Source organism: Nematolebias whitei, chromosome 11 (assembly GCF_014905685.2).
Source record: "Nematolebias whitei isolate Nwh7 chromosome 11, NemWhi1, whole genome shotgun sequence".
Lineage (NCBI taxonomy): Eukaryota > Metazoa > Chordata > Actinopteri > Cyprinodontiformes > Rivulidae > Nematolebias > Nematolebias whitei.
Window position 1 is genome coordinate 38,688,218 of NC_056508.1, and position 12,597 is coordinate 38,700,814.

General features: G+C 40.7%; 1 protein-coding gene across 1 annotated transcript in view; it reads left to right on the plus strand.

The window, feature by feature from the left end:
- Nucleotides 1-12,597, plus strand: part of soga1 (suppressor of glucose, autophagy associated 1) — a 107,419-nt gene that overhangs the window by 92,937 nt on the left and 1,885 nt on the right. The window contains exons 16-22 of the mRNA XM_037684983.1: nt 4,573-4,725; nt 4,951-5,067; nt 7,971-8,035; nt 8,221-8,368; nt 8,887-9,483; nt 10,631-10,895; nt 10,985-11,203. Of these exons, the coding sequence (XP_037540911.1) occupies nt 4,573-4,725; nt 4,951-5,067; nt 7,971-8,035; nt 8,221-8,368; nt 8,887-9,483; nt 10,631-10,895; nt 10,985-11,203 (1,564 nt within the window). The remainder of the gene's footprint in view (nt 1-4,572; nt 4,726-4,950; nt 5,068-7,970; nt 8,036-8,220; nt 8,369-8,886; nt 9,484-10,630; nt 10,896-10,984; nt 11,204-12,597) is intronic.

The window sequence follows — 12,597 nt, forward strand, 5'->3', positions numbered from 1 at the left end:
TTTAAATCCTTCCCACATTTGCAATATTCTAAACAATGTTTCTAAACGCTCTCAAAGAGCGCAGCATGTCATAATCTCTGCTCTCTTTCCCACTGGCTGCTCTCTGCCAGCGCTCTTGGCCACGCCCACTTCTCCGCTGTAGAGCGGAGATGACATGCTGCAGGAGGGAGCTTCTCCCTGCACATGTGGGCTGCACACAGTTGCTGCAGGGGCTACATAATTTTAAATAATTTATATTAAATTAAAATAGCCATGCCAATCTTGTGGCTCATCCATCAATCATCCAATTGTGTGTCATGTCCAATGTTACTTTGAAAAGCTGTGGAAGAGCCAGTCCGCGATAGTCGAACCGCAAAGTAGCGAGGGACTACTGTACTTTGTTTTTCACACTGTTTGGAGTCCAGGTTTTTCTTGGCTCTCTTGTTATATGCACAACGCTGAGTAGCAGATTTGCATAATGCCTGTCTGGTGGCTAATTTGGCGTGGCTCAACGCCAAAACAAATGACTACCTCCAGCTCTGCTGGGTTTGTCAGCTGAACAATCAGAGCAGACTTTATCTTTCAGGGTACGGACCTTAAAGAGATGTGAGCTCAGACAAAGCATTTCAGGTAGAAAGTGACAACAGGTGCTTCAGCAGTATAAAATATTATTTATAACATTTAAACTTGTTCTTGTAAAACTCTTCACAATATAAATTTAGCCTGAATATTTGTATAATACAGCCTATTTAGATGTCCTCTATCTGTCAGGTGGTTTTACCATTTCATCTCTTCACTGCCTTTCTGTCTCGTCTACAAGCCTTGAGTAATGGCCTTAATACTTCCTCCCCCTCTCCACCACCTCTGTCTCTGTTTCTGTGCAGCAGCTGAAGCAGTAATAGTTTTAATTAACAGCCTCAGATGGAACACACCCTGTGTGTAGTTGAGCGGCTGAACGAGAGATAAATTAAAGGAAGCAGAAGGCCTGTTAATATTGGGCAATTTGGAAAAAAGGCCATTTAATTTCGGAGTATATATGGTTCTGACATGCTGCCATTAACAAAATTTAAGTATAAAATGTCTTCAAACCTCAGTTTTCTTTGATTTCTGCTTGTAAATCCAATGTTTGCAAATCCACCGCTTGTGTCTGGACTTTGGTGCAAAAGTTATACCTTTCATCTAGCAAAACATTGCTTCCAAAAATGCTATTTTTTTTGTAAATATGTGTGAATATGTTTTAGTTATCCATAGAGAACCACCACTCACCGCTTGTCAAAGTGAAGATAAAGCGCTGAAAATTAATAACAGAGCATGAAAAGGTTTTATAATGCAGTCGGTGTCCCAGCATTGGTGGAACTTCTCAGCTTTATCTGGGTCCTTCCAGCATCCAGGTTCAATAAGACTCTCAGAGACGCACACAAACACTGACACACGCCGTTAATCATCGCCATGTTCTCAGCCATTCGGGCCTTGCTTTGACGTACAGGATCATTTGTCTCCTGATAGCCCTCGCTGGACGGGAGCAGCATTGCAAAGAGGCAAGATGGTTCCGCTTTTCCTTAAATCAATCAACCTTTATTTATACAGGTTTGCCCCATTGAGCCTCAGAGACTCGTTTACAAGAGAGACCTGAAATACGAGCAATACGTCATACGATGAAAGATGAATCGTTTTAGAGCCCGACTCGGTTTCCAAGTCACGTTTGTGTTTTCATCTTTGATCTTTTTACAAAAAGTTATTTTAAAAACGTTCAAACAGCAACTGAAGACAAAAAGTGAGCAGCCGACCTGAATCCTGATAAACTTTATTAAAACCAAATAATTCTTGTAATAGTTTTGGGCACCGCAGGTCGTCCTCAATGTCCACCTGGACAACGAAACCTGTCCACACCTGGAGGGGAAAGAGGACAACTGACTAAATCCACCAACAGAACGACCAGAACCAGATCACCAGAACCGGATCAGACATTTGGATGTGAAGGTCCAAATACAAGTTTTTGACAGGAAGGACAGAACTCCTGAAAAAGCGATGTTAAAACGATGTTCTTAATTATTGAAAAGTAATATACAGAAAATTACTGTAGCTTAATAAAATAATTAAAAAATCTGTTTGAGACATTTTGAGCAAAATGGTTCAATGTATAATAATAAAAAAAGGTTAAATCGTGTCATCTGGACCAGTTTAAATGAGAAATGTTTCGTCCCCCATCCAGAGGACTTCTTCAGTCTACGGCCTGCCGAACAGAGCTGTCCCATAGGAAGCCTTCACTGCTGTGTTTCAAGCCAGCCTCCTGGTAGAATCTCAGAAATAGACTTTTAACATGAATATGTGTGAAACACACCCGTCCAGAACAATCAATCATCGTGTACAACAATCCAGTGTTTTAGGCCAGATGGCCAACTTGTTCAATGTATAATTCGAGCTTGTCAAAAAATGGAGCATAATGTGTGTATTTGTGTTTCTTAAAGCTAGATATCACATCTGCAACAAATTTCTCTTAATTTTGCCACTTTTGTTCTAAATTTAAACATACCTAACTGTTTTGTTTCAAAAGAAATTAAGATTTGGCTCTAAACACTTTTCCCACTATTGTCTGGATTTCTTTAAAAAGTTATTAATATTGTGATTTTTTTTTTTATCTTTACCTAATAACCTGAGTTAAGCTAGGTGTTTGTTGCCAGCGTGTGCTTAGGTATTTTTATACTCCGTCTTCTTTTCTATAGAAAGAATGTTTAAAAGTCACATCATAAATAAAAGTACAAAAGTAAACATTAATATGAATGACTTTAAAACAAAAAGATGCATTTTCAAGTTGGCCAAATGTGTTTTTTTTCTGCAGTGTAACTACTTTTTACAGCGTTTCGGCCACCCAGATAGAGGCAACTGAACTTGTTGAATCTTTAGGGGCAAGTATTCAATCAGAAGGCTCTGACGAGCCAATAAACACCCGTCATCCAGTGAAACGGCCTCCATTTTACGGTTTGAGCAGTAAACCTCAGAGAGACGAGGGTCTCATTAGGCTGTGTTTGTCAATAACAAGAACTACAGTGTTGCCATGAGAGATGGGTGTTGGGCTGAGTGTGTGTGTGTGTGTTTTACTGTGACTGGTTGACTGACAGTACCATTAGCACCACACACAGATGCCACAGAGCCAGACACTTTGGGACAGAAAGACGATTGATGGGTCTGGGAGGTGTGGCTGTGTGCGAGCGCTCGTCCGTGCCCGTTTGTCAAACTGATGGGCCCGCACTGTCGACTGTGTGCAGCGTGCCGCTCAGACACAAGCAGGAAAATGTAAAACTGCTCATAAATATTTTAGGCGATGCCACCTACAGGCTCTGTGACAGCAGGCTAGAATGGAGAGGGTGTGTGTGTGTGTGTGTTGGGGGGGGGGGGGGTCAGAATAGAGAGTGAGAAATCTGCAGGGATGAAGTGATGAGACAGGGTAGAAAGAGGTTAGAAGGAGGAGACATGGTAAACAACAGGGAGGAGGAGACAGAAACAAAAAAATTAGATGAATTCAAAGCATGCATTAATGCTGGGCCTCCGTCTTATGAATCAAGATCTGATCGTGCTTCATTGTCTTTTCTTTCCTTTTTTTGTATAAAGTCAAGACATAAACTCCCGAGAGGAAGTTTTCTTCAGAAGATTTTTAACCGGTTTTATTTGCAAGGACATATTTTCACAACAAGTATACACGCATGGAGCCCAATCACGAGAATCTGTCACGGACAGTGTGCGAGGCTTGTTTTTATATGCTTATCAGCTCTCGCAGCTCACAGGCAGGCTGATGTCCTTGGACTGCCAGCTGCACATGCAGTATCAAATTACTTTTTCATCCAGGAGCATGAGGAGCTGAGGATGAGGAGTTCCTTTCGCTGGCTCGTAGGCAGTAAACATTCTCAGCCATAGTAGTTAAAAACATCCATAAACCGTGACCATAATTCCTTAACATTACTATTAATTTAATTCAATTCATTTTATTTATATAGCGCCAAATCACAACAAAGTTGTCTCAGGGCACTTTACAGGAACATTCACATACATTCATATACATATTACTTTTTGCTACTTGGGGCTTTTTGCTAGTTTATTGAGTCTTTTACCGTATTTTTCGGATGATAAGGCGCACTTGAAATCTTTTTCATTTTTTTCAAAAATCAATTCCGGTGCGCCTTATGTATTAATTCTGGTTGTGCTTACTGACCTGGAACCGATTTTATGTGTTACACGGCGCTCAAAAATCTGTCAAAATGAACTTGTTTTGCTTCATGCGCCTTACAGTCCGAAAAACACTGTAGTTATATAAACTCAGTTTAATCTTTGTTTTTAGCAAATTTTAGCGAAGTCATTCAACCCTCCACTTTCATATTACAATTTCTTTAGTTGTCATTATTATTGCTTTCAGTTTTTTAGATGTTTTACATGAATAACTATAAAAGTAATTCTGCAAAGTTTTATTGTTTATTATAAAATCTTTGTTTTACAATATATGGATTACTTTATAATGAAACGTACAAAATGGAATTAGTGTAGTTAGTTTTGCTTAAAAGACGGGAACATTTATTGAGGTTTCTGCTTTGTGTCTTCCAGCTTGAGAGTAAAGCAGGTAAAGCGACAGCAGCCCTGTCCTCTACCGAAACCCTGGACCCCGTCGACCTGAAGGTGGCGCTCAAAAAGGAACGTGAGGAACACCAGCACCTCCTTGCTGAGTCCTACGCGGCTGTGATGGACCTAACTAAACAGGTAAACGTGGATAAAAAATATGCAGCTTAGCACAAATTGAGCAAACATTAAAAGTATAAACCAAGAAGTATTAGAGTAAAAAATGCAACCTGTTCATATTGTACATAAATTCAGCAGCAATGGTCAAGCTGCACATTGGCTCTAACTTCTCCCTCATTTTTCTGTTTGCATCTCCCAATTCCTTTGGCTTGGCCTTTGGAACCGATCGATCATTCTGTCGATCAGCTTCAAATCGGAGAGAGGAACTGGAGCAGGGAGAAGCTGGAGCTGCTGGAGAGGTTCAGTCAGGAGAGAGCTCAGTGGGAGCAGAGACTGAGGGAGGCCACCACACAACAGGAGAAGGTACGCCGAGCGGAATGGGAGAAATGTTATCTTTGGATGCTAGGAGGGCAATACCAAATCAGAGAGGCGACTTTGTTCAACGTGTGAAGTGGTACAAATCACCCTGTAAAAAGTACTATGTACTACAGGGGAGTGGGCTGTAATATGAAGTGTAAAAACTCCCTACTTATTAGTTTTTACTCTTAGATTACTGTCTCTGTAGTAGTATGTTCATTGAAGGATTGTTTTGTGGAAAGCGACAATAACTAGAGAAATTGCATTTCCTGCAAAAATGCAGTGTGAATGCTTATTGCTGAAGAACTTGCTGAAAAACAGCTGAAATTTGCTAAAAATACAAATGCTGAATTCCAGATTAAATGAAAGAACAAGCCTTAATTAGCAGAAGAAAGTAGAACAAACAAAGTTTTTATTTGTTTATAATGTTTATTATTTACTGAATAGCACGGTGGCGCAACTGGTAGAGCTGCTGCCTCTCAGCGAGCAGGTCCTTGGTTCAAACCCCGGTCCAGGGGCCGTTCTGGGTGGAGTTTGCATGTTCTCTCCGTGCATGCGTGGGTTTTCTCCGGGTACTCCGGTTTCCTCCCACAGACCAAAAACATGCATGTTAGGCTGATTGGTAACTCTAAATTGTCCCTAGGTGTGAGTGAGAGAGTGAATGATTGTTTGTCTCTATGTGGCCCTGTGATGGACTTGCGACCCGTCCAGGGTGTACCTCGCCCCTCGCACAGTGATTGCTGGACATGGGCACCAGCGACCCCCGTGACCCAAAATGGAATAAGCGGGTAAAGATAATGGATGGATGGATGGATGGATATTTACTGAATTAGGTATAAATTAGCCAAAATGAGCACAAAAATTAGGAAATTAGCTAAATAAAGCTAAAATGAGCACAAAAAAGCTTAAAAGTAGCTGAAAAGGCAGAAAGAAGCTTAAGCGACCAGACGGTATCAAAAAAGCTATAAAAAATGTGGAATTAGCTGAAAATTACCATAAAAATAGCTAAATAGTAGCTGAAATAGCAGAAAAGGATGAAACTAGCAGAAACAAACTAAAAGGAGCATAATAAGCTGAAATTGCCATAAAGACATTGAAAGCAGCGAAAATTACCATGAAAAACTTGAATTTATCTGAAAACAGCTGAAATTAGCTTAAAATGCTAAAAAGCTAGCTGAAAAGGTAGAACAAGCTTAAATAAGCAGAAGAAAGCAGAAAGAACATGTTTGCCCAATTAGGCTGAAAGAAGCAGAAATGAGCAGAAAAAAGAGGAAATTATCTGAAAAAAAGTTAAATAAGCGCACACCAAAAAACAGCTGAAAAGCAGCTAAAAAAAATCAGAAAGGAGCTTAAATTACCAATAGTAAGTGGAGAGAGCACATTTTTGCTGAATTAGGCTGAAAAAATTGAAATTGGTGCAAAAATGTGGAATTAGCTGAAAAAACTAATTAGCATAAAACAGCTAAATAGTAGCTGAATTGTAGAAAAAGCTGAAACTTGCAGAAATAAGCTGAGAGGATCATAATAAACAGAAATTAGCAGAAAGAAGTTAGAAAAAGCACAAAAATGGTGTAGTTAGCAGAAAGAATCTGAAAGGAGCTCAGAACAGTTGAAAATTTGCTGAAAGTAGTTGAAAAAACGTTTAAATTTGCACAAGGAAGCTGAAAGAAGCTGAACTGGAACAAAATGTGAAAGGAGCAGTGCAAGGTTATAAACAGATCTAAAGATTTGATGTAAAATGAGCTCAGGTCATTTTCTATGACAAAACAAGTGGCAGAAAAGGCTAAATATTTCAAAAAGCTAAAGTTGCACCAATACCAAAAGTCACAGCTGGATTGTCCTGAAAGAGCTGAATGTTTTGATACATGATTTGTTGAAAGAGCTTGAAAACTGGGGGACAAGAATCGCGCCGAAAAACATACAGAAGAAAAATGGATCACAACAGTGTGAATGCTTCATAAACGTTCTCACAACTGAAGAGCTGTTCCTGATGATGCTTCAGCTGAGCTCACCAGGAAAGCACGATGGCTCGTATCTGCTGATTAAACAGCAGCACATTCCCCACTGAGCTGCTGCAGCATGTCAGATAGGACATTCTGCATCGGACCGTAGCTAAAAAGGTTAAACTCCTAAACATTTCTGAGGCATCAGAGGTGCTCTTAGAACCCTTCTGTCATATCTACATGTTTAGTTTCATGAAAACTACCTTTCCTTGATGAATTTACTTGTCATTTTCAGAAACTGCTAGTCTCTCTCAGCTTGTCTCACGCTCAGTCATCCACAAATCTCAAATGCTTTCGCTTCTCTTGTAAAACGGATGAAACTCTTGTGACATTAACAGACCAGACAGTGCCAAGCTTGCGGGACCATTCAGTTCACATGACAGTTTTGTCGTCTCTGTTGTAAAAAGATAAATACAAAAGAAGCATTTGGTACCACTTTGTGAAGATGAAGTAGCAAACTGTCTATAAAGCTTCCTGTGTTCCTCTTTTAGACAGCTCGTGCCTCGGCTCACTGAGCTGCAGGTGGAAGGGAAAGATGTGCATCAGCACAGCTCGAAGCAGATTATCTGCAGATGTAATTCTTCCTTCTTACAATCTGCCTCATTCTTCTTTTTTACTTTGAAAGGAAATTACTCCTTAGCTTTAGATCAGCCCCTCAAGTGTGAAACACACTGAGTCAGCATCACTGTGTGTGTGTGGTGTGTGTGTGTGTGTGTGGGGGGGGGGGGGGGGGTCACAGACATTACAGCAAAGTCCCCACTTTCAGTCAAAACATTTGCTGAGGTGATAAAATAAAATGTAGAATCCTGAAGCAGTAATAATGTCCATATGATTCAGGTTAAATGTTAATTAGTTATAAACAACAAGTGATTTCCTTCCGACTGACAGGCTTGTTTTTCCTCACAGTCCAAGCTGCCGGGTGATGAATCTGCTGCGGACACGGCTGCTGCTAATGGATCAGCGTTACTGAGGTAACCGCACTGACAAATGAGAAGCTCTGCTGATTGTTTTGGTTTGACTGTGACGATTTTCAATAATTAAACTCTGTTAATAATTGGTTCGTTATTCATGCTCCTTTAAAAAAAAAAAAAAAAAAAACTGCTGCTATTGTGAGCGCATGGCCTAACTACTCCCGCATTAATGCTTCTGGTTAAAGGATCAAATCCACATTAAAACTGGAGGTCCCGGACTGCAACGAAACTGACAGTCAGGAGGAGAAAAGTCAGTTTGATGCCCCACTTTTCTGTACTCGCTCCGAGCTTGGTCACATGACCAGGAAGAACTGGACCTATCTGAGCAACGAGGTTTGTAGTTTGTTTTTATTTTTAAATGTTGCAATTTGTATTTAAAAACATTACATTTTCCGGCGTATACGTCTCTCTGGAGTATAAGTCACATCAGTCAAATAATCATCATGAAGAGGAAAAAAACATATATAAGTCGCTTCAGCGCATAAGTCACATTTATTATGCGTTTATTTAATGGTCAAAAGAGCTTCATTTCACCTGGGCAGCGCCATTCATCCATCCGTTGTGGCTGGAGCTGCTAGCTCTCCAACGTTCCTCCGCCTGCACCAGCTGAGTGAAAAGAGCGTGCCCGAGAGGACTCACTGCTGCAGTTCTTAGACATTTAAAGCATCAGTCAAAAATTGCGTTATGATTATATAAAAAAAACTTATATAATTTGCTTCAGCGTATAAGTCGCAGGACTGACAACTCTATGCAAAAAAACTGTGAATTATACGCCGGAAAATATGGTACTTGTTTTAAATAAAAGCTAAGCTAGCATCTTTGTTATATTCTATTGTTTTCTCTTGACTCAGACTCCAGAGATCATGGGCACTTGTAAAACCTGGGATGGTCCCAGTGGCTCTCACGGCAGCTCGGTTACACCTCAGCCGGACCTTGAATTTGTGCAGCGGAGCTACACTGCTCCAGATCGCACCGGTATTCGTATCTACTACAGCCCTCCAGCTGTGAGACGCATGGAGCACTGGAGCAGGAACCAGGAGGCCACAAACCCTCATCACATCCAAACTGGGATGGAACACAATGACACAGACACTGGTTTGGCAGAACTGAACGCCGCTGACAGTCAGCACCAACAACCCGCGTCCTTTTTTACTTCCTCCTATGAGCAATGGCTGGGCTCGCTGTCTAAGCAGCACCGAGAGCTGCTGGAGAGCAGAAATAGCTGCATTTCCAGTTCCATGCCCAGTATTTTTATAAACAACGTGAGCAGTGGGAATGCTAGCAGGGTGGTTGATGGGATGACGTCCGCTTCTCCGTTCCACAACCTGGAGATTGGAGAGATCTCAGCCAACTTAAGTGACGACATGAAGGAAATGACCAACTGCGTCCGTCAGGCCATTCGCTCCTCCTCTCTGGAGAGAAAATCCAGCAAGGAACCTGGGAATCAGGTACTGCTTTTCTTTATCATTCTTACTGGGAGCATGTTAAACTAGAGAAATTGCATTTCCTGTAAAAAGACAGTGTGAATACCTATTGCTGAAGAATCTGCTGAAAAACAGCTGAGCTTAGCTACAAACATGCTGAAATGGAACTGAAATGGAAGAAGATGCCTAAATTAGCAGAAGAAAGCAGCACGAACACATATTTGCTGAATTTGGTTTAAATAAGCAGAAATAAGCACAGAAATTAATAAACTATCTAAAAAAAAGGCTGAAGTTACAGTAGCAAGAAATAGCTGAAAAGTGGAGGAAACTGCAGAAAGAAGTTTAAATTACCAGAAGGAAGTGGACAGAGCACAATTAGGCTGAAAGAAGCAGAAATTAACACAAAAAAGTGGAAATGATGTGAAAAACAAACGAAATGTGCAAAAATCAGCTGAAAGGTAGCTAAAAAATAGCAAAAAAGAAGCTTAAATTACCAGAAGGAAGTTGAGAGAGCACATTTTTGCTGAATTAGGCTGGAAAAGGTTGAAACGAGCAAAAATTGTGGAATTAGCTGAAAAAGTTAGTTAGCATAAAAACGGCTAAATAGTAGCTGAAATAGCAGAAAAAGCTGAAATTAGCAGAAATGAGCTGAACGGAGCATAACAAGCTGAAATTAGCTGAAAGCAGTTAGAAGAAGCACAAAAATTTGGTTGTTAGAAGCTTTTGCAAAGAGCGCAAATCAGCTGAATAAAAACAGCTGAAATTATCTGAAAGTAGCTGGAAAAAAGTTTAAATTTGCACAAGGAAGCTGAAAGAAGTTAACCAGAAAAAAATGTGAAAGGAGCAATAAAATATTGTAAACAGATCTAAAGATTTGAAGGATGTAAAATGAGCTCAATTAATTTTATATGAGACAAAAAGTGGCAGAAAAGGCAAAATATTTCAAAAGCTAAAGTTTCACCAATACCAAAAGTCATAGCACCCTTCTGAATGAGCTAAACGTTTTTGATATATGATTTGTTGAAATAGCACAAAAATTGTGGAATGAAAAAAGATGCCAAAAAACGTACGGAAGAAAAATCTCAATAGTGTGAGTGTGTCATAAACATTCACAATATTCTTGTAAATACATTTTTGCATCTAATCCATTCTGATTCTTTATTCCATCCAGCCCATTGGTGTGTGCACCAGATCCACACAGACTGCTGCTCAGTCCGTCAGCATCGGGCTTCAAACCGAGACCTTTCCCAGCAGCAGGACAGGACTCCACTCCAAAGCTTGGTCTCCTCGTCCTTCATCAACAGCCTCCTCCTCGCTGGCGTCGGCCCGAACTCGGCAGATTTCAACATCTCTGGACAAAGTTCACAGCCGCATTGAGAGACCATGCTGCTCACCCAAGTATGGATCTCCAAAACTACAACGCAGGGTGTCATCCGGTAAATGCTCTTTTATTAGCATCTCATAAACGTCCTTCATACGTTTCAGAGCTTTTTGAACAGTGAAAAAGACCAACTTTTTTTTTCAGGCTCCACCTCCAGACTGGACGCGACGTCCTCCAACAGGGACCGCAGCTTGTGGAGCCTGCAGCAGAGACCCATTAGTGGAGGTGGGGGGTCTGCGTGGGCTCGCTCCACCACCACCAGGGACAGCCCTGTCCTGAACGGCCTCACCGATGGCCTCTCCAGCCTTTTCAGTGTGGTGGAGCACTCTGGAAGCACAGAGTCACTGTGGAGGGGTGAAATGGGTAAGATCATGTGTTTATTTATTTAACCTTTATTTACACAGCTAGCTCAATGAGTCACGAGGACTCATTGTCAAGAGAGACCTGTTTGGGAACAGATGGTGGGGTGAAAGAGCCTTGCGATCCTCTGCAATCCTGTGAAATGTTCATTTATTAACAGAAGGGTTTCTGACACTCAAACAGAAGATCCACTGCCGCGGCCACGTTCTGCACGTTTGGTCCTGTAATTGTGAGGCAGCCAGTGGAAAACACCTGCACTGTAGCCTTCAGACCGCAAGCACATTCACAACCTTGAAAGCTGAAAACCTCATTTTGAATTCAAGTTTCTGTAGATGGCGAGTTAAACTGCGAGCGCCCAACTTTGCTTCATCCTCACTTGTTGCTCCATGTTCAGGCTGATGTTTAATACACCCTATTATATTATTTTATTATTGTTTAGCGTATATCTTAGATCCTTGTATACCATTTTTTATTTTATTTTTTAGTTTATATTTTTGCCATTTTGGGGGGTACAGTAGTCCCTCGCCTCTTCGCGGTTCGCTTATCGTGGTTTTTCAAATTAAGACTGGACATAACACACAATTGGCTGATTGATGGATGAGCCGCATGATCAGCATGGAATTTTTATTTAAAATAAATTATTTTAAATTATTTAAAATTATTTAGCACCTCCTACAGGATAAACTTCCTGCTGCAGCTGATCAGCTGTTCTCCATGCAGAGCAGAGAAGTGGGCGTGGCCAAGATCACTTGCAGGTGGCAAAGAGCAGACAAGGAAGGGAGCTGAAATCATGACATTCTGTGCTCTTTTATAGCGTTTAGGGTTTAGAAACATTGTTTAGAATATTGCAAGACTGTGGGAAGGGTTTAAAGTGCCTTTACATATATATGTATATATATATATTTATATAATAAAAATAAACTACTACTTACTACTTGTACTAATATTCCTACTTCGTGGTTTTTCACTTATCACGGGTCTTCAGAGTATGGATCCCCCATGATGAACAAGGGACTACAGTAACTGGGATCTTGAGTACACAATTTCATTCCACCTCATGTACCACATGTGATGCGAATGACAGTAAAATCACCTTGAACCTTGCTCAAGGGCAATGAGTGGGGCCAAATGAAAGTGGAGGCTGGTGCGGTTGTTTCACCCTTTCCACCCACATTTGATGTTGTCAGTCGAACCGGCGACCTTCCGAACACAGGCCCACCTTTTCTAACCTCTGCGCCACCACTCTCCAATCAGTAACTGAAAAAAATATATATATTTGGTAAAACTTTTCTTATAAAAGTCTTCAAATCTATACTTTTTAACTGTAAATCCACTTTACTACTCCTTGTTAATATTCCTAAATGCAGATTAATGTATTTGATCAATAGAGCACATAT